The sequence below is a fragment of the Mesoplodon densirostris genome, chromosome 6, assembly GCF_025265405.1.
Source record: "Mesoplodon densirostris isolate mMesDen1 chromosome 6, mMesDen1 primary haplotype, whole genome shotgun sequence".
In the NCBI taxonomy this organism is placed as follows: Eukaryota; Metazoa; Chordata; class Mammalia; order Artiodactyla; family Ziphiidae; genus Mesoplodon; species Mesoplodon densirostris.
The window spans coordinates 851,874-876,453 of record NC_082666.1 but is presented as its reverse complement, the minus strand read 5'-3'; the positions used below and the strand labels follow the sequence as shown (position 1 = coordinate 876,453).

The following is a 24,580-nucleotide window of genomic DNA, read 5'->3' as shown; positions in this document are numbered from 1 at the left end:
CTGTGGCCTGGGTTCAATCCCTGGGTGGGGAACTGAGATCCCAGAAACTGCACGGCACAACCAAGAAACAAAAGAAAGAAAAGCCCCAGAGCAGGACTGACGCTAGGGCCCTCAAGCAGAACAGGCCAAAGAGAGGAGTGGGGGCACTGGGGCACAGACTGGTGGGGAGCCGCAGTGTGTCTGGGGGGCAGTGGGCATGGCTCCAGGCCTGGGAATGCACCGCACGGAGGAGCAGGGCAGTGGAGACGTTCGTTCCAAAGGGCCTTTGCTGCCCATGGGGACAGCGCCACCGGGCTCGAGCAGTTCCCGCTGGACAAGTGAAGGTCTGGGCCACAGAGGCTGAGGCACTGAGCACAGCTTTGAAGGCCTCGGGCCTGGCAGAGCTAACAGCCTCCCCGCCCCCTGGGACCTGGGAGCAAGGGCAGTGCGGGGCCCCCAGTGGCGGCCTTGGACAGGACCCTGTGCTCCGGACACAACAGCCCTGTGCTGCAGCTCTGGGGATGGCTGGACTCACTGAGCCCGGCATCCTGTGCTAGGAGCATCGAGGCCCCCAGGCGCCCCTGACCACATGCCTTGGGGCACGGCAAGAACTGGCCTTTCTGAAAGCACTCTTCCTTGGAAGCCCCCAGCACTGCAGCTGCCCGAGCCTAGGCGTATCCCAGGCAGCACGTCATGCTGGAGACACAAGAAGTTCTTGGCTTCACGGGGGCTGCCTGGCCACCCGCCCACCTCACTCATTCTGATGGAGCCCCCTGGCCCCGGGCCCCAGCAGCAGCCCTGGGGCTCTCAGCCCAGCACTTGGGCGCCAGACCCTCGTGCCAGGCAGAGAGAGGGGGGGACCCGAGGGCTTCTTTCAAAGGCCAGAGGGGTGAGGCTGGAGCTGGAGGTCCCTCAGGAGGGCGGCCCAGGAGGGCCCATCTCCCAGACAGCCCACCCCTGGTGAGCTCCTGCCCAAGCCACGAGAGTGACGGGGGCCTCTGTCAGCCACGGTGGCCCAGAGACGCCACGTGCCAGGACTCGCAGCCTGGAGCCCAAACACGGGTGTGCAGCTCCCCACCGACTCCTGGGGGCCGGGCTCTGCCAGGCTCTGTCGGAGGCTGGTCTGGAGGGAGAACCTGACCGCATGCCCACGAAGCCCACAGAGCCAGCAGGACAGGGAAGGAGGAAGAACCGTCTGTTTTACTCTCATCCTGGGGGCTGGGCGGGGTGTGGGCCGGGGGCGGGTCCTGGCGACGGCTCAGCCGCAGCTCTTGGGCAGGCGGTAGACGCCAGCAGAGTAGACAAGCTGCTGGTCGCGCACCTTCCTCTGCAGGAAGCCCTGGAGCTCCTGCAGGTCGATCTCGGCCAGCGCGGGGCCGGTGACCACGAACATGCGCAGCATGCTGTAGATGCGCTCCAACGACAGGCTCTCCAGGTTGGTCAGCATGGCCTGGATGTACGTCCAGAAGAGCTAGGGGCACAGCGGCCGGGGGGCCGGCGGTCAGGCCACGCCGGGCTGCGCCCTCACCCGCCCTCGCCTGGCCCGGGCCCCGGCGCACCAGCAGCTCCTCCTCCTTCTGGTCAGCCTGCGAGGCCAGGCCCGAGTCGCTCTCGTCGTCACTGTCCACGAGCACCATGCTGTCCCGGTCCTGGGGCCGCTCCTCCTCCACCACCGAGAAGGTGCCGGCCGGCTCCTCCCGCAGCACACCCTGCTGCAGCCACACCGACATGCGCCGCCGCAGCAGTGCCACGGGCATCTTCACCACCTTGCTCAGCTCCTCCAGGGTCCAGCTGGCTGTGGGCGGGGCAGCCACGCACATGGCATGCTGGGCGGGGCTGTGCCCCCTCAGCTCGTCGGCAGGACCCTCACGGCACAGCCAGGCCCCAGCGGGGGGGACGGGGCGGGGAAGGGCCTGCTGCCCGTGTGGCTCTGGGCCGCCTGGGTCCCGCCCACCCTCCACCCACCCTCCACCGGACACAGAACAGTGCCCTCCCGGGAGGCGCGGCCAGAGCAGGGCGGCTGGGGGCTCACCTTGGTCCTGGAAGTACAGCAGGACCACTGCCTGCACAGGGGTCACCGCCACAGACAGGGTACGGTCAGCCAGCTCCACATCCATGGTCACCAGGCCCAAGGTGTGCTTCCAGCTGAGCGTCCGCATGGCCTGGGGAGGGCTGGGATCAGCACAGGCCGCCCAGCGGGTCCGGCTGGACACGGCTTTGCTACCTGGGACCAGGTGAGGAAGGGCTCCCTGACCTGCCCCCACCCTGGCGGGCAGCGACGGGACCAGCACATGGCTGGACTCCAGTCCCCTCCCCCTCAACCGGCACCCCTAACAGCGAGGGCCCCTGTGCCTGAGAGAAACGTCCACGTCCTGGCCCCAGGACCTCAGAAAGTGACCTGACTTGGAAACTAGGCCTTTGCAGATGTCATTGGGGAAGAAGAGGTCGTGCTGGAGTACTGCGAACCCAAATCTAACTCAATCAGTGTCCTCACAGGAGGGCAGACGGTGTGCGAGGCTGGAGAGACACAGGCCCCCCTGGAGGCTGGAAGAGGCAGGAAGGACTCACCCTGGCCTCCAGAAGGCCCTCACCTCCATCTCACACCCTGGCCTCCGGAGCTAAGAGAAGTTCCTGTTTTAGCACCTGGTGTGCGGTACTTTGTTACAGCCACCACGGGACGTCGATACAGACTTCAGCCGGAGGGGAAGGTGCTGCTGTAGCAAATACCTTTTTAGAACACGTGGACGTGGCTGTGGTGTTGGGGGATGGGGAGGGCCGGGAAAGTTTTGAGCTGCGTGCCCATAAACTCCTGGGTTGCCCTGGAGAGGCTACTGGTAGAAACACGGACAGGAAAGCCCACTCCAGGGAGGCCTGTTGAAGCAAGGAACACATCACCGGAGATGGGAGGAAAGGCGACCCATCACGCGGCGACAGAGACGTGCTCTGCTGGGTGGAAAGCAGAACTCGCGAGGGAGGAACCTGGACGTTAGGTTGAGATTTCCAAGCCAAGTATGGAAGGTGCAGCCTGCTTTCTCCTCACCGCTTGGAGTGAATTGAGAGGGAAAACCGAGGAAGGGCCCGGTGAGCAGAAGGGAGCCGGCAGCGCTCGGTGGTTCGCACGTCCTGCCGTGTGCTCTGCAGACAGAGCCGGTGTGGCCCTAGAGGGGACCTGTGTCAAGGTGGCACCAACCAGCAGTGCCCAGGAGCCAGGACAGAGAGGGTCCAGTAGAGGCACGAGAGCCCCCAGGCCCATGGACTGGACGTCGAGAACTGCATGGAGGCCAAGGTCCCTGAGAATTTAATAGCAGTGGGAACGATGCCAGCCTGGGTGGAAAGGGAGGGACGGCCAAAGGGAGAGCATGACTCAGGGCAGGGCCGTGCGGCAGAGGCCTGGCCTGGCAGGGTGGGGCTGCCCCCGAGGGCAGAGAAGACTGGCATCCAGCCAAATGGAGTGGAATTTCCTCCAGTGGATCTCAGACTTGCTTAGGGCCTGGGAACCCTCCCTTCCTTCCAGTATCTCCCTTTTGGAGGGCAGGTGTCTGCCCAACGCCTGTCCCACCACTGGACTTCGGAAGCAGAGATATTTATTCATAGGTTTACAGCTGAAGGAGAATCGTGCCCCAGCTCTCACCCTGACCTGACTTAGAGATCTGGGACTTGGAGTTGGTGCCGGAATGGTTAAGACTGTGGGGACGTTGGACGTGGCTAAATGTATCTTGCACGTGAGAAGAACGTGAATTTGGGGGGCCAGAGAGTAGACTCTCACAGGTTGAACTGTGACCTCCACAGATGACGTTAAGGTCCTCACTCCCAGTGCCTCAGGATGTAACCCTATTTGCCAGTCGGGTCACTACAGATGCAGCTAGTTAAGGTGAGGTCACACTGGCGTGGGGGACCCTTAATTCAGTATGACACCTCTACAAGCCAACAACATCTGGAGCCCCAGCAGCTGAAAGAGGCAAGAGGATCCTCCCCTGGAGCCTTTGGAAGGAGCGCGGCCCTGCCCACACCTTGGCTTTGAACTTCTGGCTGCCAGAACTGAGACAATAAACTTCCGGTGCATCGGTGGCCCGTGTCTGGGGTACTTTGTTAGGGCCGGCCTGGGGGACACTGGTCACTCCGGGCTAAGCGCTGCTCTGAGCCCAGCTCTGAGCCCAGCTCTGAAGAGGGGCGCAGCTAACCTCTCTACAGCTGGCAGCTGGCCAAGCTCATAACCACGCACTCTGGCTCCAAGGCCATGACCTTTACAACCACTCCAGCCTGCAGCGGGCACATGCGAGGCCCAGCAGCAGATGGCACAGGCATGGCCACCCCCACAGTGGTCCAGCGCAGTCCTCGGGCCAGGAGCCCGGCTGGCGGGAGGCAGAGGCACCGTGGTCACAGGCCTAACCTCTTGGCACAGACCGGGGGCCTGCCCGGCCGGCTCCAGCGCCATCACACTGGGTACATGGGCCTGAGATGGAGGACATGCCTGAGCACCCCCAGGCCCCGGGGGGAACTCCGGAGGAAGCCGGCAGGGCCTCTCCAGGCAGGCGAGCTGCGGCGCAGAGGCCAGCAGGGCAGCCAGAGCGGCAGGGGAGGGTGCCGAGCACACGGGCGGGCCACGTGGATGTCCTCAACTCGGGGGTGGGGGGGTTGCGGGGCAGCGCTGAGGCCCCACAGAGCAAGCGCCACCCACCACGCAGGGGCAGGAAGGGGCCCGGCCCGGCCCCACCTGCCACCCTCCTGGGGCTCTGTCCTGAGGGCTCCCACCTCCAGGGGTGTCCCAGGTCCCTCCAAGGCTCAGGGTCTGCACCCTGGACACCTGCGGCCCTGTCCTCTGCTGGGGTGCCTGATGTCTCCTCCGGCCGGTGGCCTCTCAGGCCCCACACCCCACTCATCAGACTGAACGCCCCAGAACCCACTTCCCCACCTGTCCCCTGAAACCTGGGACAGGTGCCCCAAACTCCCTCCTCTCTCCCAACACGGCTCCTCTGAACCATCACCTGAGAGAAGGGTCCTCCATGCCACGGACCCTTGCCCACGCCAGGCTCCACCTGCCCACACCTCTCACCTGGACCCCCAACGCCAGGACTGGAGGGGACGAGCGATAAACTCTGCCAATCGGCCACTCCTGGCCCCCGGCCTCCTGACCAGCCCACACACCCCCTTCTCCTTGCCGAGCCCTGTGGCCCCAGGGACCTGACAGCAGACAGCATGGTCTGGATCCCCAAGTGCCCTGGCACTCCAGAAAGCAGCTTCCAGGGAAACAAGCCAGGGAGGGGCAGGATGGTGGAGAATCATGGAGGTCAAACACCTCAAAAGCAACCTGGAGACGCCCTGGAGACGCCCATGGAGGAGACAAAGCTCCCGACCCCCGCTGGGGCGGCCACTGCAGCCCCTGGTTCTGAGGCCAAGAGGGTGGACGGTGGAAGAGGCAGCCCAGGGGCACGCCCACTCCCAGCGCCTTGGGGGCACAGGAGGGCGTGCAGAGAGTGTGCACACCTGCACAGACAGGCTCCCAGGAGGGGAGGGGAGGGTGCTGAGCGCAGGGCGCAGACACCGAGGGACTCGTCCGAGGTGCCAGGTGCCTGGCGGCGCGGCCATACCTTCAGCTTCTCGTACTTCCGGCAGTAGACGTCCAGGGCCTCCCTGATGTCCTCGGGGACCTCCAGCTTCTCGTCCTTGAAGGGCGGCCAGAACTCGCTGGACAGGATGACAGCGTAGACCCCGAATGGCGGCTGCTGCTCCGCGGGGCGCTTCTCGTCGTCCTCGCGGATGTTGGCGTTGATGCGGCGCGAGTCTGCCATGTCCTGCAGGGGAGGCGGGGTCTCCTGAAGGTCCGGGACCAGTGGGACCGGCAGGGGCGGGGCCAGGCGGGGGCGGGCGGGGAGCCCCAGGCACCTACCTTGAGCATGACCTCGCAGAAGTGCATCGGGGCCTCGCCAAAGCGCAGCTTCAGCAGCTCCACGTTGCGGATCTCCCTGGAAGGACGCATCTCTGAGGGCTGCGGTGTGCCCCCACCCCAAGTGGCACCTGCAGAGCGACACTGCCCCCCATCCCTCCTCCCTGGAGCAGGGACACTCCCAGCCCAGGAGGAGAGGCGGGAGCCCTGTGCCCACTCCACCCCAGGAGGGCCGGAAGCCCTGGGACCTACCACCCCAGGCTCCTTGGCTGCCCCCAGGCCCCCCCCACCCCGGGGGGCAGAGGCCAAGCACAGGTCAGTCCCCGCCCAGCCTCGGGGACCCAGCACGTTCCCGATGCGCACCAGTGCTAACAGAGAGCAGCCCTGCAAGTGAAGGCCAAGCCTCCCCGGGGACCCGGAGCACCTCACAGGCCTCACCGCTCGGGGCTGAAACTGAACTGGTGCAGCAGGCGGTCGGCCAGCAGCGAGCGGTACTCGTTGATGAAGAGGTCCTTGCTGCCATAGATGCTGACCAGCAGGCTGATGATGTCCGAGGAGCGCCGCTTAGAGCTGGACTTCCCTGCATGGCACGGGCACCACCAGCGCCTCTCAGACACGCAGGCGGCACAGATGGTGCCAGGCGGCTCCTGCCCGGCCAAGCCCATGAGGCGGGGATGCCGAAAACCCACTCCTTCTCCAGCGGAAGCAGCAGAAGCAGGCGGGGCAGGCAGGGCACCCTCCCACGGGTCTGGACGGGGATGCCACCCAAGCCAGGTGAAGAACCCTAGGGAACCAGGCGGGGTTACACTCTGACCATGGATCCCCTCGAGCTCCAGAGCCCACATGGCAACAAACTGGAGACCAGAGCACCTGCCCGACTGGACCACCCCCCGAAATCCAGAGCCTGGCAGCAGGGCCGGCGGGCGCTGACCTGGATCCGCGTCCACAGGGTCGGGGACCCAGTCCTCTGGCTCGCCGGAGTCATCCTCGCTGTCCTGGCCAGTCTCCAGGCTTGCCGGGTCCGTCTTGGACAGCTCAACAGCCAAGTCCCCCGTCCCATCCGAGTCCCCGGTCAGCCCTGCCACGATCTGCCGCACCGTGTCCTCCCGCGTCCTGCCAGGCACGAGCCCCTCACCGCCTGTCCCACCTGAACACGGGACCCCACCTGACCCCTGCAGCCAGGGCTGTCTGCCACGTGCTAAAGGCAAGCCCGTGAGACTCCCTCCCCCGCCCCGCCCCTCCTAAAACTAAATCATTTTCTAAGAGTAGGAACTGAGATGACGAGACAGACCCAAGGCCGGGCCATGCATGGCCAGGACGCAGCAGGCCTGAGTCAGGGCAGCTCCAGACGCTGCCTGGCCCCACGCCCGAGCCTCCACTGTGCCCCTACGGGCTTCTGGGTGGCGGTGCGTGGCACCTGCTCAAACACATTCCCCAGCAGACAGCCTGAGAGGCTCTGCCCCTCGTGGTGGAAGACCAGCAAGACAAGGCCCCGCCCTTCCCGTCAGCCCTGGGGCCAGGCTGGCACGAAGCAAAGCTGAGCAGGGGCTCCTGTCTGTGCTGGTGTGGGCCTCCCGGCCTGCACACGGGCCTGGTGACCCTGGCCTACAGGCATGGGAACCAGCACTGGCAGAAGGAAGGAGCCCAGCCTGAGCCGCCCAGCCCAGGAGGAGAGATGGAGCATCCCTGGCTCCCCAAGGACAACAGCCCTCTGTCTCCAGCAAGATCCACGGGGAGTGCAGCTGCACGAGTGGGGCTGGGGGCTCTGAGCAGCTTCCTGGAGTCGGCCCCTGGCGCTCACCTCAGGTAGCGGCGAATGGGCTCACAGGCCACCTCCAGGACAACCATGGACGGATCCAGCACACGCAGCGCCTTGATGGCGGAGATGTACAGGGTGATGATGTCACATGTATTCACGCCTACGGCCGGGATGGGAGAGCTCCATCACAGAAGGGCCCAGGCAACACAGGGACGCGGAGGCAGCCACCCTGGTCAGGTGACCTGCAGGTCCCACCTCACCCCCAGGAGACCTGCGTGATCTGCAGGGAGCTGTCCTCTCCCCTACCCCTGCACTCACTTGCTTTCTCCCCTTGCCAAGTGGTGTCTGTTCTAAAAGGACCAGGCACTGCCCCTGCCCCCGAAGGACCACACAAAACTGCCTCCTAACCCACTCCCTCCACAGGCCCCAGGCCTGCGCTTCCAGATCCGGGCCCTGAGGGTGAATGGCGGGTGGGCGGCACCTGGGTGGAGGAGTCGCGTCTCCAGGGCAGCCTTGAGGGACACAAGAAGCTGCGGCCTCTGGTCGGTCCTCTCCAGGCAGTACTTGAGGTCTTCCACGGCTGGCCGGGAGTCCGGGAAGTCTGCAGGGAGAGGCTGGTCCTGGCACGTGCACATGTGGCGAGCACACGCTGTGCGCGGAGGGCCCGGCTCTGCTCGAGACACCGCGGTCCCAGATGTGCCCGCCGCCCCACCCTCAATGAGCTGAAGGGCAGAGGCACAGGAGAACGGCTCCCTGGCAGGCGGGGCCGACCTCGGATGATGCTGAAGAGCTCCTCGATGCGCAGGCTAGCGTAGATGCGATAGAAGAACCTCTGCACGTGGCAGCGCCACCGGCGCAGGGTGCTCCCAGCCTCTGGGGACGCAGGCCTGCTGGGGCCGTCCTGCAGGAACACCTTGCCCAGCCAGCCGACCACCCTCTCAATCCACTGTCGGGAGAACACAAGTGTGGGGCTCTGGGGGCCAAGCCCAGAACAGAGACGAGGAGAAGCCACACAGCTACCTGCCCCTCTGGCTGGGCCCTGGGAGCCCCCAAGGCCACCTACTCTGAAGACCAGGAGCACATTAAAATCAGCAGGACGAGGGGCCCAAAGGAGGCCTCCCAGGGCCTCCATCAACACACACCCAGGCCCCTTCCACACACACCAGCACCCGTGCTCATCCCCAGCCGACAGTGGCTCTGGCACAGGGCGCTACGTCGGAGCGGATGGACACACCCTGGGAGTCCCACGCACAACCCACAGGACCCAGCGGGAACGCTTCTGAGCCCGTGCACGTTAAATCTACAGGACACCCTACCACACAGACCCGAGCACGTACATGTCTTCCCACGGCCGCCCAGCCACCGGAAAGACCACCCGGACGATGTGCCGCCTAGGGACGGCACAGCTGCCGGCCAGACCTCCAGCTTCACCCCCGCCCCCCTCCCGTGTCAAGGACATTTGCTTTGAACACCACCCCTCACCCCCACAGCTTACCTGAATCCTCAGGAGACAGACAGCAGGAGCAGTGGAGGGGAGCAGCTGGGAAGTGGGAGCGGGCTGAGGCCCCCCGTGGTTGGGTGCAGCTCTTCCTCAACTCTGTGCAGCCCAGAGCAGATCCCAGACCATGTCCCAACAGCATGGATGCCCCCGAGGCCCCCCCACTGGGATACCCCAGACCTTGGCATGGCCTCCAGCCCCGTGACCCTGCGCAGACCTCACTAAGCACGTCACAGGCTCTTCCTCGCTATCACCAGGATGGGCCCGGAATGACTGGCCTCCACCCAGCACCAAGACGACTTCCATCACCAGCAACATCCTGATGCACCCGGCTCTCCACGCTCTGGCCATTTCTAAGACCGAGGTGTCAGTTTTGCCAGAAACCTCTAATCCACAAGGACAGAGCCCGCGGGGGGTCCTCACCTTGTGGAACTCACGCAGGAAGGAGCGCTCATACTCGCCCCGACAGCGGTCCTCCATCCTCTCCCGGGTCACTTGGTGCAGGGTGGTGGTCACAGCCTCGGCACTGACCCGCTCCAGCAGACTAAGCCTGTGTCTGGAGAAGAGCCCTGCCCGTAGAGAACGCAGAGCACACGCACACGTGCCCAACCCCACCCCAGCACGTGCCTCCCACAGCTCTCCCGTCGGGGGCACAACTGCACCAGAGGCTTCGAGGAAAAGCTGCTGTGAGGACAAGCACTGGCCAGTGACTGCCCGCCCTCCCCAGCTGGCCTCTCTGCCCAGGCCGGGACACTAGCCTTCCCCACGTGATCAGCATGTCTGGCTACTGGGGCCAAGGCTCATCTCCCAGAAATGGCCCTGAGACAATGGTTAAGTACGTCACTACCCTGGCCCCACAAACACAGATGCAGCTGTCTGTGCCCTTTGGTGCAGATGCCGATCTACGAGGACAAAGGCTCCTGAGAGAACGAAGCTTCTGTGGATCAGGCCACACCCTCAGTCCAGCTAAGAAACTCTCTAACAGCTGCACTGCTGCCCCTTCACTCAAAGGGACAAAATCATCCTAAGTGGCCACCGAGAGTGGAGGGACCACACGACAAGACCTGGCTCTAACAACAAGATCTTTCCCTCCTCGAGAGGCCAGAGGGCAATCAGTTTTCCCACCACGTTGGTCTAACTTCTGACTCTAACGTCTAGAAAGAAAAAAGAACAGTCACACCTTTTGCAACCATAGGATAAACAACATTCCTCTCCTGAGAGCCTACAAACAGCACAGCAAAATTCTGCACAGCCCAGGAAATTCAGAATCACGTGAAATCTTAGCATAAGCAAAGTGTGAAACCCTAAGCTAGGGCGAGTGACAGATGCACCTGTGTCCAGGGCGAAAGGTATAAACTCACAACACACGGATCCTGGGGACCCTCTCTTTGGCTACCAGGACAGGTGGCAGAGACCCCCAGCCAGCTCAGCAGCTCTCTGCAGGGGCCAGCTGGACCCAGAGGGGCAAGCAGGAGCCAGGAGGAACAGGGGCATGGCCACGCAGGCACACGTACTCACAGGACTTGGCTGAGCTGGTGGAACTGCTCCAGCGCCTGGCGGCACCAGCACTGCTGCTTGTCACTGCCACATCCGGCACAGAGTGGGCTCTGCAGGAGGCGGTAGTACCGGCGGCGGGCGTATCTGCTGTCCAATTCCCCCTCCAGTTCGGGGTCGGTTCCTCCTTCTCCTTTCCTCTTACTCTGCATGTAAACTCTCAAGAAGCGCCCATAGAGGCGCTGGATCATCTCCTGAAAAGTTCTGGGAGTGGAAAAGAACAAGACACCCCGCAACGTGGTATGAACCTTTTCCCGAAGCCCCTGAGCACCGGTGCCCATAAGCAAGCCCAGGCGAGTCCATTTCTCCAGGAGCTCTAGACTACGCAGGTAGGGATCCAGGCGGCTCTCCAGGAGCCCGAAAGCATCGAGGAGCAGCAGAAGGCACTGGGGCTCGTCTGCACAGTTCTCACGTTGGGAGACGGCATTCCAGAACTCGAGGGATATGTTAGCCTGCAGGTCGTTCTGCAGCACCTCTGCGAACCACTCCTCCAGGACCGAGTGCAGACCGTGGCCCCTGAGGACCTCCACCGCCGCCCGGAGCTCCTCCTCTTTTGGAGGGACCGCGCCGCTGGTCCGGGAGGATGCCTGGAGTACAGAAAACTTTAAGAAAAGAACACAGCGCAGAGATGGAAAAAGCAATGACAAATAGACATAAACAGGAAAGGGATAAAGCACAGGGGAGGCTACGGAAACCCCGCTGCCCTTCGTCGCACGCATGCAGGGCCCACGTTTAGGGACAGGCTGTGGAACAAGAAAGGACTCTGGGGGAAACAAGCTGGACAGAAGCGGGCGGAGGGATCCGTATGAACCCGAGAGTGGACGCGCAGGGTCCCAGGAATCCCGCACGGGCCCGCCGCCCTCTTCTTGGGCCTCACCAGTCCCAGAGCGGCCGGCGGCACCAGTCCGGTGCTCACGGTATTCCAGGCCACCAGCAGCTCTTGGGCAGGTCCGGGGTCATTGTGCGCCACCGCTTCCGCCGCCGCCATCTGCTCCCACCAGCTCCTAGAGCCGCCGGCGCGGCGCGCGGCGATGACGCAAACGAGAGGCGCGCGGCGGTGACGTGCGCCGTGGACTCGCCGTCTGTAAGCAGTGCGCAGGCGCGGGCCCGGATGCGGTAACGGCGGTTGCAGCGGTCGGGACCCCGGGCGGCGACCATGACCCAGCAGGGCGCGGCGCTGCAGAACTACAACAACGAGCTGGTCAAGTGTGAGCGGCCGAGCGGTGGGGCCCGCCGGACAGGCTGGGAGGGCGTGGGTCTCGCCGGCCTGCGTCCCGGGCAGTAGCTGGCCCGCAGCGCGCAGCCGAGCATGTTGTACGGCCCGTGCGCGGCTTTCCGGGCCGGGGCGGCGCGGACGCCGTGCGGACCTGCCCAGCGCACAGCCGCGGTGTGGCCCGCCCCGAGAGCTAGGTATCTGTGGAGTGAGCAAAGGACGATGGTCTGGAGTACGTACGGCCTCCCGGCCTCGCGCCTCGAGCCTCGCGCGGTGCTTTCCTTAACTCTGAGACTCCTCGGACGCAGGACATTGGCCTGGCTCGGGCGAAAGGAGGCCCATCCAGCACCCGGGTCCTCCACTATCCACTAGCCTTCTCTCCTCCAGAGCAGGGGGCTCCAGAGCTGGAGGGGCGGTGCTCTCCTTCCTGCCCCGGGCCCACCGCGCCTGTCTCTCTCGGCCCACCCTAGGCATCGAGGAGCTGTGTCAGAAGCGGGAAGAGTTGTGCCGGCAGATCCAGCAGGAAGAGGAGGAGAAGCAGCGGCTGCAGAATGAGGTGAGGCAGCTGACGGAGAAGCTGGCTCGAGTCAACGAGAACCTGGCTCGCAAGATAGCCTCTCGGAATGAGTTCGATCGGACCATCGCGGAGACGGAGGCTGCCTACCTCAAGGTGGGGCTCCGGGGCCCGCGTGCTGGGCCGAGCCCGTCAAGGGTTCGTGTCACCCCCGTGGTGACAGTACGGCGTTCAGAGTGACCTGGGTCCTGTTGTTGGCACCATACTCATCACCGCGTAGCGGGTTCCGGACTGTGAGCCGCACAGCAGCATCAGTAGGAGCCAGAGCTGACCTCCGCCTGGCTTCCCAGGGTGTGAGAAAGGGGCTCTGGGCCAGACTCAGAGGGGAGAAGGACCCTGGCCCAGGAGTGGGGCTGGGCTGCGGGAGCTTTCCAACATGAGGAGCAGTGCTAACCGGCTGGTGTCTCTGTTCGCAGATCCTGGAGAGCTCGCAGACTCTGCTTAGTGTCCTGAAGAGGGAAGCGGGGAACCTGACCAAGGCCGCAGCCCCCGAGCAGAGGAGCAGCGGAGGCAAGGACAGCTGATGAGGCCACAGGCGGAGGGCCTGCTTCCATTGCGCCCCCTCGACGGCTCAGCCCCCAGCAAGTCTGTCTTCAAAGCATCTTTGCCCTTCACGGCAGCAGCTTTTTCTTCTCGTTGTCTTGGGTGCCAAGACAGGCAACTGCCAACCTTCACTGGTTCTGGGTGACAGGAAAGACCTGAGCGTAGCCCACCAGGTGGGGATCCTGGCTCTGAGCTCACACAGGCGCTAGGGAGGGCAGCTCTACTCAGGGTCCCACTGAGGGCTCCACACCAGCCTGGGGCTGCGGGGGAGGCCCGCTTCTGGTCTCAGCACCTTGGGAGTCCTGTCACCCCTCCCTCGGCCCACAGGTGCCCAGGCAAGTGGGGGAGGGGCTGGGGCCCTCCTTCACCTCAGAGCTTGCCTGGGGCCTGTGACTGTCAATAAAGATTGTCTTTGTAAAGATCCACGTCAGCTTGCTGCCTGTGTCAGGAGTGTGGGGCTGCCGGGCCCGCCTAGAGTCAAAATACGAATCCTTGCCCAGTTGTAATAGGGCTCCTCCGTGAAGGGATGGCTTTCCCTGTGACCGGCCTTGCATTCAGAGCTAAGGGTGCCCCTAAGCATTTCATGTGGCCCCCGTCACCCACCTCTCCCATCAGGGCCACTGGTCCTGGTTTCTAGCATAAGGCCTGGCCCAAGGAGACACTCTTCCTGCGCTCAGGTCCCCTGGGAATGGCTGCACCCCAGCTCAGTGATTCCAGATTCTGCCGGACAGCAGCACCCCTGCTCCCACTCTCTGGTCACAGGCCAGTCTCCCATGCAGCCCAGGGCCCTGCCTTCCATCCCAAGTCCTCCATGGGTCCATCTGCCTTGGCCTGTCAGCCCCCGTGGGGGATAGGGAGGTTGGGAAGCATGTGTTGGTGGAGAAGGTCTGCAGAAACTTGGGCCCACCATTCCCAAGAAAACGCCTCCCTCCCTCCCAAGCCTGGCCAGGTGGCACTTCCCGTGGGCTTGATGCTCCAAGAGGAAAAGACGGGCATCTGATGCCAGGGCTGTCAACGGCCTGTCTCGGCACAGGCGGTCAGCCCAGCCGGGAACCACTCCCTAGTGGGCAGCTCTGTCTTCTGTCGCCTTTCCAGATCCATCAGACCTCCCTGCTGACGTTAGCCCAGGGGAGTGGTCTGCCCGCCACAGCCTTCCTGCAGGCCCCTGTGGGTCAGGGAACCTTCCAATCCAAACAGGAGGCAAGATCCCTGAGGCTCTGGCCGACAGCTGCAGCAACCCCCCAGGCCCACAGAGAGTTCCAGACCCCAGAGAGCTTACCTGGCGTCCCACCTCCCACCATAGCTCCCACGGAGCCGCTTCTGGGAGGCAAGGGGAGCCCCAGAGACTGAGGGTGCTCACAGGGTAGGCACAGGGAAGTCCCTCTCCCAGCCAAGGGGGTGGCTGGGAGGAGAAGCAGGGCAACTAGGGCCACAGGGGTGGGGAAAGAGCCTGGGGCACCAGGGCTGTGCAGCGTGGGGTGTCACCCGGGACTGTCTCCCCCGGGCACGGAAACCCAAGCTGGCCTGCATCACACCCTGGGTGGGTGGCCACCTCCCAGCTGCCAGTGCCTCAGCGGACCTGAGCCCCGCTCCCCCTTTTTCCAGCCAAGGACCACGCAAGGAAGGTAGAGGCGGCCTCATCCAGGGCTGTTTATTGAGTCCATCATCAGAGGCGGGAAAAGACTTGCCGTTCATCAGAAACGGAGTGGCTGACATGGGGAGTGTGGGCTGGAGGTGGTGTCAGGGTCCCATCAGCCCCCACCCCAGACGCACCCGACAGCAGCTGGGCATGGCGTACAGCAGGACACCACCCCTCCCGCACAGGCAGTGCCCCCGAGCTGGGGTCGAGTGAGTCCCGGGTGCCCCAAGCTCAGGCCCTGAGTACCGGCCTACTTGGGAGGCCCCAGGGAGGGAGAGCAGGATGTGGGAGGGCAGGCCTGGTGGGGCAGAAGGGGTGCAGCTCCCGGGCACCTGGGGCTCAGCCTTCGTCTTCCTGGTAGGGCGGGGCTCAGAAGTAGAGGGCCGGCTCGCTTCGGAAGTCCGCGAGGTCATTCTGACCGGCAGGGGTAAGCTGAGAGAGGGGCACAGAGGTGGTCGATGGGGCTTATCCAGGCGTTAGAGCCACCCCACTGCCGCGCCCCCCTTCCCTGGGTGTCCGCCCGCCTGCCCCACCCCACTCACCATGACCTCCTTGGATGGGGGCTCCTCTGTGCTCGGCACACGCTCCAGCGCCCGCTCCTGCCACTTGCTGAAGGCCACGGAGTGCTTCGGAGTGTAGCTGGACAGGCCTGCGGGCCGACAGGCACACCGGGGGATGTGCGGCTGCACGATCATGTGGCCCGGGCCACCCCCTGGGCTGCCCATCCCCACAGGCGGGCACTCACCAGAGCTGCCGTCCGGCAGCCGAGGGCTCTCGGGGCCCACGCTGTTCACGAACGTGGCTCGGGGCAGGAAGAGCACGAAGGGCTTCTCTGCTGCCGCTGTGTCTGAGCCGGATGCCTCCCCCTCCCCCTCCCCCTCCCCCTCCTCCTCCTCGCTCCCCTCCTCTTCGTCTCTCCCCTTCTCAGCCTCAGCCTCTTCCTCCTGCAGGCAGCTCTCGGGGGGGTACTCAAACGTAGTCTGCAGACTCTTGTCATTGAAGGAGATCTTCATCTAGGGCAGGAGGCAGGTCAGTGAAAGTGCTGGTCCCAGCCACAGGGCTCCTCCAGCTGGACCGAGCGGGTACAGTGCGGGTGTCGGACCAGAGCAAGAGCCGAACACTCCGCTGGCCCTTCAAAGGTTCTGAGAAGTGGGGGGCTGCCCCTCATCAGAGAAGTCCCCTCCACTTGGACCCTGCATCCCAGGCCTCAACCATCCCCTCCCCAGCCCAGGATCACTGCATCCCAAGTGACCCGCCCCTCCCAAGGGCCAGACCCCAGCCAGCACCAGGAGCGTAAAGCCTCAGGGTCTCCAGAAGCCTCTACGGCAGTTCCCAGGGTTGCAGATCTGCCTTCTCAGCGGAGCAGGGCACCAGCCACATCTCCCAGCCAGAGGCTCCCCGGCAGGAGCAAGGTCCAGGTGAGGCTGCACCTGGGGAGCCCACACCTACGCTTCCAGCAGCCCCTCCTGTCGGCTGGTGCCTCCCTCCAGGGCTGAGTTCACGTCCCAGCTCGCCAGGCCCCCGGATGATCCTGCCCGCCCAGCTCGGCACGGACCACCACTGTTGGGCAAGAGCCCGGCACACCCAAAGCCAGGCCCCCAAGGTCCCGCATGGAAGCCGGGCGGCTGCCACGTGCCAGCCCTGGGAAAGTGGCACCAAGTGCTATCACCCACTTTGCAGACTGAGTCAGAGGTAGGTAGCCCGAGGCTGCACCGAGTGGGGGTCAGTGACCCTTTCCTCCCACTCGGACTGCCCACATGGCCCATGTCCACCCTGCCCACTCTGCAGGCTCCAGAATTTCATGTGCGGCAAATCTTCTCCTTTCCCAAAGGCCTCAGAGGCCACAAGGCTGCCGGTTCTGAGGGGCTGTGGGGACAGGCACTGGTAGGACTTGGGCGCTGGGGGTCAGGATCCTCACCCTCCGAGACCCGGGACTAGGCTCCCCACAAGAGTCGCACGTCCCCCAAGGCCTGCTCGGTAGGGCTCGGCCGGGCCTGGCAGGGCGGTAATGAATACGAGAGCTGCCCGCCTGCAGCAGATGGGAGCAGCCCTGCTGGAGCTCGAAATATTAAACTCCAGGGCACAGGACACCGCAGCCAGCTCAAGTTCCTCCTCTTCCCCTGGAAAGAGCCAGGGGCGGGAGTCGGGCCCCCAGGCAGAGAACCTTGGGGCCTGGGGACAGCAGGACGGGGAGGAGCCTCGCAGAAGGGCCAGGCTTGCAGCCCTGGGCAGCAGAGGGACCCCGGCCTCAGGGTAACATACGCAGGGCCGGCCAGGAGTGGGAGGCACTGCCCTGCCAATCCGGTGTCCAGAGAGGAGCGCAATGCGCTCCTCCCACCACCCCACGGGCACACACAGCCCCGCACAGCCGTGGGCATCCGCGCCCGCCCCCCGAGCTCCTGGACTTGCGCGTCTCAGCATGGCCCACACAGGCACTTGCTGGGCTGGTCCCGAGCCCTGTCGCTGCTGCCCTCGCCCCGGCCGTTCACACAGACAAGCAGTCAGGGATGCAAGCAGACGGGCTGATGACCACCAAAGATGGATCAAACCAGGATGGAGATGTTCGTGACTGTCCCCGCATGGGCCCCACCCGGACCTCCAGCTGCCCCCGTCCCCGGAGGCCAAACAGAGCAGGGGCCTGGCACGGGGTAATCACCAGAGCCCACAGGTGCCCGCCCACTGCCCAGGGACCACTGGAGCAGGCCTGGACCCTCCTCCACTCAGCTTCCCCACTGGCAGGGGGCCTGCCCTGGGCTGGGGGCTGGCCTTGACTCAGGGCGTCCCACCTGGGCAGCTGCGTGGGGTGATCCTGTAGCCCCTATGGGGATGGAGTCACCTGGGCCCCCCGAGACGGGCTCCCTGAGACCTGGGGCCAGAGACCCCAGGAGGAGCCCAAGGCAGAATGGGGCTGCCAGCACAGGGGCCCAATCCTGGGCCCCGCAGCGAACAGTGCTCCTGGGTACGCGGCATTGTCCCTGATGACCCTGAGCCCTCTGGGCCCATCCCCCACCACCGAAGACAGGGAAGGGCCAGTTGCCAGACCCAGCGGGTCAGCACGTCCTCATTAGTCCACATGACCAACTCTGAGCGGGGAGACTGAGGGGGCTGGGTGCAAGCAGGCCCCGAGCCTGGCACAGCCCGGCCAGGCAGGGGCGGGGCTCACAGGCCTGTCAGTGCCCAGCTGGGGCCTGGGGCTCCGGTCACGTCCCACCTCGCCTTCAGTCTCCAGGCTCCTCGTGAGTGCGGGTCTGTGGGCCACAGAACACCACGTGACTCATAATGCCCGGGCAGTGGGGGCAGCCTCCAGACCCCGGGCAGATGGAACCGGGGGGGGGGGTGGGGTGGGGGAGCACAGCCAGGGGCTGGTACTTGCACACACCTGATCACCGGCTCAGGGACTTTGCCCGTTGTACGGTGCAGCCAGCAGGTGGGTCCTGGCTCGGCCCACTTCCTGATGCTCACGGGGAGAGAGCCCTTTGTTCCCCTCACCCCACCCTGCCCGGCACGCCCAGCTCGGGTTACTGAAGGGTGTCCACCCTACAGTCTGGGCTGGGAGCTGGGCTCCAGCCGCCCCAGCCTGAGGTGAGCACCCACCCCATGCCACACTCCCCAGCACGCGCCATCCCCCACTCAGCCCGAGCTCCGGGGGCCACACATGGCCCCCCAGAAGTTCCCACAGCTGCCCAGGTGGGATACCCTGAGTCAGGGGCAGCCTCCCCCTGCCCCCACCAGTGGGGAAGCTGAGTGGAGGAGGGTCCAGGCCTGTTCCAGTGGTCCCCGGGGTCCAAAAAGACCACTGGGGGCGGGCGGCGCCTGCGGGGAGAGCGGATGAAAGGAGAGGCCGTGCCTGCCAGCAGGGGAGCGGGTGGAGGAGCAGGCCCCCAGGGCAGCGGCGCCTCGGATCTGAGGACCCGAGCGGTCGGGGTGAGGGTGGCTGCTACACCGCAGGAGAGGGTGAGGGCATGGGGACGTGGCACGCTCGGGCTGGGCAGGGGATCAGCGGGTTAGAAAGTGAGGAGGGCAAAGGGGAGGGGAAGGAGCTGCCAGACAGGCAGGAGCCCAGCCAGCTGGCACCTCACAAAGGGGAGAGGCCCACAGCGCCGACCCCCTGGGAGGCAGGTGTGCGGAGCTGCAGGCCGGCCCCACCCTCCGGGACAGCCTGGGGGCGGGGGCGAGAGCGGGTGTGGCCGCGACAGCCTGCAGCGGGTCGGCTGGGCCAGCAAGGGACGGAGAGAGAGGGCATCTGTGATTCCACCAAGAGGCAACTAAGTGGGGACGCGTGCCCGGCCGGCTGGGCGTCCACTACCCAGGGCAGGGCTGCCACCCTCCAAGGCCAAGTGAGAGCACAACACCCTGCACCGGAGAGATGGCAACCCGGGGGCAGGCTCCACGCTGTCAAGAGCTGCACCTCACCCGTCCCCTGGAAAAAGCACCGGACCCCTGCCCTGGGAGGTCCCCAAGGTCCTGCTGGCCTCCAGGCCACCACGTCCCTGGAACGCGGGGCGGGGGGAGCAGGACAGTGATAGAAACCACAGGCTGGCTGGAGTGGGCTGGGCAAGGACCAGGGGCAGCAGGCAAGTGGGACGATGGGGTGGATAAAGCCAGGGGTAGCCCAAGGTCATTCTGAAGGGCTGGGCAGCCCCATGCCTCTGTCTCACCCGATAGGCATTCCGGCTCTTCCTGGACAGGGAAGCTAGCACATGCCCAGGCAGAAGATCACCCGCAGCAGGTCGTGCTGCTCTGGCACGGCCCCAGCCAGGCCACACGGCTACGCCAGGAACCATCCTTCTGGACCCCCAACCCCTCAGGCTGGCCCGAGCGCCAGGCTGGGCCAGGGCCTGCTTCCCTCCCATCGCTTGTTCGTGCCTCGAGAGGCCCTCAGGCCCCCACCCTGCCCTTCTCACTCCAACCAAGCCCCAAGTGACCCCCACGGCTCTGCCCCCAGCTGGGGACAGAATGACCAGGCTCCGGGCTGCAGCCAGGCTCCCAGTATAAGGGCAGCCGGGTTAGGACAGGGGCTCTAACAGCATGCCACACTCGGTTCCCGCCCCACAAGCTCCGTGACCTCCACCGGCCTCAGTATCCTCTGTCTACAAAGCAGGGGGCTTCTGTCACCTCCACCACCCCAGGCTAGCGTGGGAAAGGATGCCTCCCAGAGCAGCTGGGGTCAAGGGTCAGGAAGCAGGAGGAGCAGACAAGGTGGAGAGGGCAGGCATGGGGGTTGGGCTGGTGACCATGGCTACTGGATGACCGCAGCACTGAGTAGAGGGTGGGGCAAAGTCAGACGAGCAGGACAGGCGGGGGTTGGGGGCGCACCAGAAGCGCTGCGGGGGACGGGTGTGGATGCCTGGCCCGGCAGATGGAGCTGGCAGGAGGGCCAATGCCCTCACTCGAGAAGGAGAGGATGGTGCAGGGAGGAAGGACAGTGCCAAGGCCAAAACCGAGGCAGGAAATCAAAGGAAGCCAACAGAGAGGAAATGCCACATCTAATGAGACAGTGCCAGCGGGACAGTGGGTAAGGGGGCTCCAGTGACGCAAGGCACATCACCGTCCCCCACGGCCCCAAGGAAACTGAGGCTGGGGCAGAGGTGGCCTCGGGGATGAGCCAAGACACCAGCAGCCAAAGGAGAAGCCTGCCAGACACCATCGCGGTCCGGGGGAGGGTGCATCCGCCCAGCCACCTGCTGATTGGAGTCATGTGGGGATGGCCTTGGAATTTGCCCCAGGGCCACACACAGGTGCCAGGTGCCAGAATGACCAGGAAGAATCTGAGGAACGTCTCCTTGTGCCCAGAGGGCTCCAGGCCACCAAGCAGCCCTGCCACGAGAGCGAGACTCCAAGAGGCCCCTGGCCCTGCACCCGGGTCTCTCTCCATCCTCGGCCTCTCCTCCCCAGCGAGGGGAGCGTCTTCCTCGCTCCCCAGCATCACACCCCAGGGTCAGACCAGGCCTGCCACACACTAGGAGCTCAATAAATGCTCACACGAAGCCAAGTCCTGCTAAGCTCCAGGCCAGAATGCCTTCTTGAGAGCTGAAAGTAGGTATCCGACCCCACCCAAATCAAAGGTCTCCTGCCCCTTCCCACTTCCATCCTGGCACCTGCCACGTGCACAGGCCAGGACTCCAGAAGAACATGCCAGGCCACCCTTCAAAGCCAGGCTGGGGTGGAGCCAACAGCGGGACCTACAAAGGGACAGTCCTGCCCAGCCAATTCCAGATAGAGCCACGAGAACCAACAAGCAGACGAAGCCCTGGCTGGACTGACCCTCCCCACCAGCCTTTCAAGGTACAGAGCAGGCAAGCCGTCCCCGCAGCCCCAGGGTCATTAGGGTTCCGCTGGAACCCAGACCAGGGATTCCCCCACAGCTTGACCTCTCCTGGAGCTTACACGGCCACCCAGCTCCAGCTCTCCTCTGGTCCACGTAGAAGCCATCCCACACCCAGGCCAGGTGTCCTGGGAACAAGGCACATGCTATACCCACAGCTCCGTGACTCGCCACCACTGACCTTCTTTCTTGAAGAGCCGGCCTTGGTGAGACAGGACTTCTGCAGGGCCAGGTAGCCACCAATCACCTCAATCTCGTGTACAGTGGGGTAGCGCTTCTTCACTGAGGTCCCCAAGGCAGCAGGGGGCTCCGAAAGGCTGCCCGGCCCCTCTTCCTCAGCCTCCCTCGGCCTGGCCTCCCCGTTGGCCTGCAGGGCCCCTGGCTTCCTCTTGGGCACCACCGTGAAGGTGTTGCCACCTCGGTGCTGAAGCTCTGACAGGTGCCCAGGCCCGGCGGGATGCGGGTGGTACTGGGGAGGCGCACCAGCCCCGGGGCAGGGCAGTTTGGCTTCTTGGGGAACCTCATCCTCCGAGTCCACCTCATCAATGAAGGTGACGGGCAGCCCTGGCCTCCCAGGCTCCCTGCCATTCTTGGTCAAGCCAGGAACCCCAAAGCCCTGGGCAGGCTCAGCTTCAGAGGCGACCAGTGGGGACGGGGGTGGTGAGGACAGCCTCCGCCACCTAACGGTCCAGTCCACAAGGGCAGTGCCTGGCATGGGGCAGCCTCCCTCCTCGACCCCCGAGGGGCTCCTCCCACCGGCAAACACACCATCTGCTCCAGGCACCTGCTGGGCTTCACGCTCCTGGTGCTGGGAGGCCCAGCCAACTTCTCCCTCTGGAGGCCCCACGGACTGCCTCCCTTCCGCAGGAGGGGCCCCGGAGGTCTTGCGCTTGGGGATGAACACGAAAGAGTTTCGGGAGTTCACGCGAAGGCTGGCCAGCGCCCGGGCCTGCAGGTCCCCGGCAGGGATCGTGTCCACGTCTGGCTTGGAGGCCGGCAGTATCTCGAAGGAGTCGTTGGCGCTGGTGGCCGCGGAGACCCACTGGCGCTGGCTGGGAGTGGCACTAGCAGGGCTGAGGGTGGGCAATGCCGGGGGCGCGGCTGGAGTGGCACTGGGGGTTCCGGGGCTGGGGGGAGGGTGGGCGGGGGCATCCCCCGACTCCACCTTTGGCTTCCACTCGCCCGGCCCAGGCGCGGAGCCCGTGAGGCCGTTGGCAGCGCCGGCCCGGAGCTCGGGGGCCGCGGGCCCGTTGGGGAGTGGGCGAGTGCCCGCGCTGCGGCGCAGGCCCCGTGGATGGACAGTGAAGGAGTTGCTGCCGGTCTTGTGCAGGAAGTCGCTGCGCCGGGGCCCGGGGCCGGGGCCTGCGCCGCAGCGCTCGGGCTCGGGCTGGAAGCAGGCGGCGCGCTCGCCCACGCGCGAGACGAGGGCCGGACGGGGGTTGGGCGGCGGCACAGGGCGGCCGCGCTCCGGGCTCCCGCGGCGGCGCGGCGCGGCCGGCGGGTCGAACTTCTGGAGCAGGCGGCTAACGCGGCCGGGAGGCGGCGGCGCCTCGTACACGAGCACCTCGGCGGCGCGGATGCGGGCGGCCGGGCCCGGCCCGGGGCCGGGGCCGGGAGTGGGAGGGAAGCCGGGCGCCGACTCAATAATGAGGATGTTGTCGGCGCGGATAGTGCGCACGCCGGGCACGCAGCGATACAGCTCCAGCAGCTGTTGCGCGGGCCGCACCCCCGGCCCCGCCGCGCCGGCGCCCCCGCCGCGCCGCGCCCCGTGCCTCCGCTCCGACTCGAGCCGCATGAACGGGTTGTCGCGCAGCGGGCCCAGGCTCTCGGCCAGCACCAGCGGCTCGGCCGCCGGCCCCGCGGGTTCCTCCGCGCCCGCCCCAGCGCCCGGCGCCGCGCCCCCACCCAAAGCCGCCAGCTTGGCCCGCTTCCGCTCCAGGATCTCTCGCTTCCAGGCAGGCATCGTGGCGCGGGGCCCCGGGCCCGGCCGCCCCAGGCCTGCCATGCTGCGGAGCGGCCGCCGGAGCCAGCGCGCGCCGGGAACTGCGGCCGCCGCCCGCCGCCGGCCTTCGCGCCGCGGCCACGCCCCCTGGCCGCCGCCCATTGGGGGAGGCCTGTTTAGACCCGCCCCGTGCCCGGCGGCCTCACCTATGGGAGGGAGGATGGCCAGCCGTGCTGATTGGAGAGTTCTCTCCCCGACCCCGCCTTCCCGCGGGCCTCAGTGGAGCAGCGCCCATCGCTGGAGCCTGTCCCCATTGGGGAGGCCCCCTTGGACACGCCCGCGACGCCTCACGCCGCTCCGTGTAGGCCCCCACTTCCGCCTCTGCTCCCTTGGTCCGCCACGCCCGCGGGGCGGAGCCCGGAGGGAGTGGATCCTGGTTGGTGGGCGGGTCGGACCCTTGGGCCCCAGGTGGCGTGTGACCTTGGCCGGGTTTGGTCCTTCCGCATCGTGCCAGCACTCTGCCCGCCTGTTACCCCCGCGGAAAGCGCGGTGGAGCAAGGGCCAACCCGGGACCGGAAGGCTGTCCCGCTCCCGTGGGCGGTGTGCCGGCTGCACGCCAGCCTCTTGCCTCCCGGTCCAGGACCCTCCGGGTCCAGGGACTGCCCACCTGCGGTCCTCGGTCCCCTACGGGCCTTAACGGAGATGACAATGCTGGAGCCCCAACCAGTGCTGAGGAACCGGTTTCTCAGGAATCCCTAGCTTTTGCCGGGCCCCAGAATCCACTCTGTGGCTCAGACAGGTGGTGGAAACTCTCTACCCGCACTTTGTCATCCAGGGCCCAGCAAACACGGACGGGAGTGCGGAAGTTGTGAGCAGGCACAGAGGCAGGGGACTCTCTCCTCGCACACAAGCAGGCCCACAACTCTCCAACGCAGAGCCACAAAAGCCAGGGCGTGTATTCCATTCAGCCGCTGAACCGGCCCCATCCCAAGGCTAACCCTGAGGGCACAGCTTCTCTGCCTACTTGCCGTGAGGAAGTGCACTCTCCGTGGAGGGCTGCACAGTGCCCACCACAATCTTTCAGGCCTGTGGGAGCCAAGGAGAGAAGGGGAAATTGGTGGGCACGGGCAGGGACAAATGTTACCTGCCTTTCCATCACCCGCCCTACAGTCAGCAGATGTTCAAAAATGACACTGCTGAGTCCCACACCACTAACCTGTCAGGGACCAGGCTCCAAGAGCGCCGGGGGCTCTGCGGAGACCAGGGGCGGGTTTCAACCCAGGGCCCTTCTCAGCTTCTGGATCCCATGGCAGTCTGCAGCTACCACTACGTTAACAGTAGTTTAACAGCCCTGTTTATTCAGCTGGAGAAAAGAAACTGGATTTCAGCCTTCCAGAGGTCAAGTGCTCCTTCAGGACTCTGCTCAAATCACCTTTCCGAAGGAAGCTAAGCCTTCTTATGCTCACACTTCTATGCCGACAGGGTTACCTAATCCTGAACGACCAGAACACAACAGGGGAGCAACAAAACACACAAACTAAGAATAACACGAAAAGCAAACCTGCTCCCAATGGTCAGCTTGTATCTGGCTTTGACACAAGTTACGGCAATCCTGGGTAGGAGACATTTTTGTAGCTGTGGCACAAACTACACCAGCCTGCAACTCAAGC

At 65.2% G+C, this 24,580-nt stretch overlaps 3 protein-coding genes across 7 annotated transcripts; 1 reads left to right on the top strand and 2 right to left on the bottom strand.

Annotated features, from left to right (window-relative positions):
* Positions 1-1,108: 1,108 nt before the first annotated feature.
* ANAPC2 (anaphase promoting complex subunit 2) lies at positions 1,109-11,688 on the bottom strand. 4 transcript variants are annotated; one of them, XM_060100626.1, is made up of 14 exons: positions 11,552-11,688; positions 10,639-11,261; positions 9,544-9,676; positions 8,394-8,568; positions 8,104-8,223; positions 7,665-7,782; positions 6,795-6,976; positions 6,323-6,443; positions 5,867-5,942; positions 5,568-5,771; positions 2,707-2,850; positions 2,012-2,141; positions 1,539-1,774; positions 1,109-1,450 (listed from the first exon to the last, which is right to left on the bottom strand). In XM_060100626.1, exons 1-14 carry the CDS (start codon positions 11,660-11,662, stop codon positions 1,238-1,240), a joined length of 2,586 nt encoding a protein of 861 aa, XP_059956609.1. In that variant the 5' UTR covers positions 11,663-11,688; the 3' UTR covers positions 1,109-1,237. The 4 variants fall into 4 exon arrangements, with proteins under 4 accessions (XP_059956609.1, XP_059956608.1, XP_059956610.1 ...); XM_060100625.1 differs by having other exon boundaries at positions 1,113-1,450; positions 6,302-6,443; XM_060100627.1 differs by lacking the exon at positions 2,707-2,850 and having other exon boundaries at positions 1,119-1,450; positions 6,302-6,443.
* An 87-nt stretch (positions 11,689-11,775) lies between these two features.
* SSNA1 (SS nuclear autoantigen 1) lies at positions 11,776-13,425 on the top strand. Of its 2 annotated transcripts, none has more exons than XM_060100630.1 (3): positions 11,776-11,882; positions 12,358-12,557; positions 12,878-13,425. In XM_060100630.1, the coding sequence occupies exons 1-3, from the start codon at positions 11,831-11,833 to the stop codon at positions 12,983-12,985; spliced, it is 360 nt and encodes a 119-aa protein (XP_059956613.1). In that variant the 5' UTR covers positions 11,776-11,830; the 3' UTR covers positions 12,986-13,425. The 2 variants fall into 2 exon arrangements, with proteins under 2 accessions (XP_059956613.1, XP_059956612.1); XM_060100629.1 differs by having other exon boundaries at positions 11,776-11,897.
* A 1,204-nt stretch (positions 13,426-14,629) lies between these two features.
* TPRN (taperin) lies at positions 14,630-23,008 on the bottom strand. Its single transcript, XM_060102487.1, has 4 exons — positions 21,150-23,008; positions 15,389-15,656; positions 15,186-15,292; positions 14,630-15,075 (listed from the first exon to the last, which is right to left on the bottom strand). The coding sequence occupies exons 1-4, from the start codon at positions 22,971-22,973 to the stop codon at positions 15,013-15,015; spliced, it is 2,262 nt and encodes a 753-aa protein (XP_059958470.1). The 5' UTR covers positions 22,974-23,008; the 3' UTR covers positions 14,630-15,012.
* Between the last annotated feature and the right edge of the window lie 1,572 nt (positions 23,009-24,580).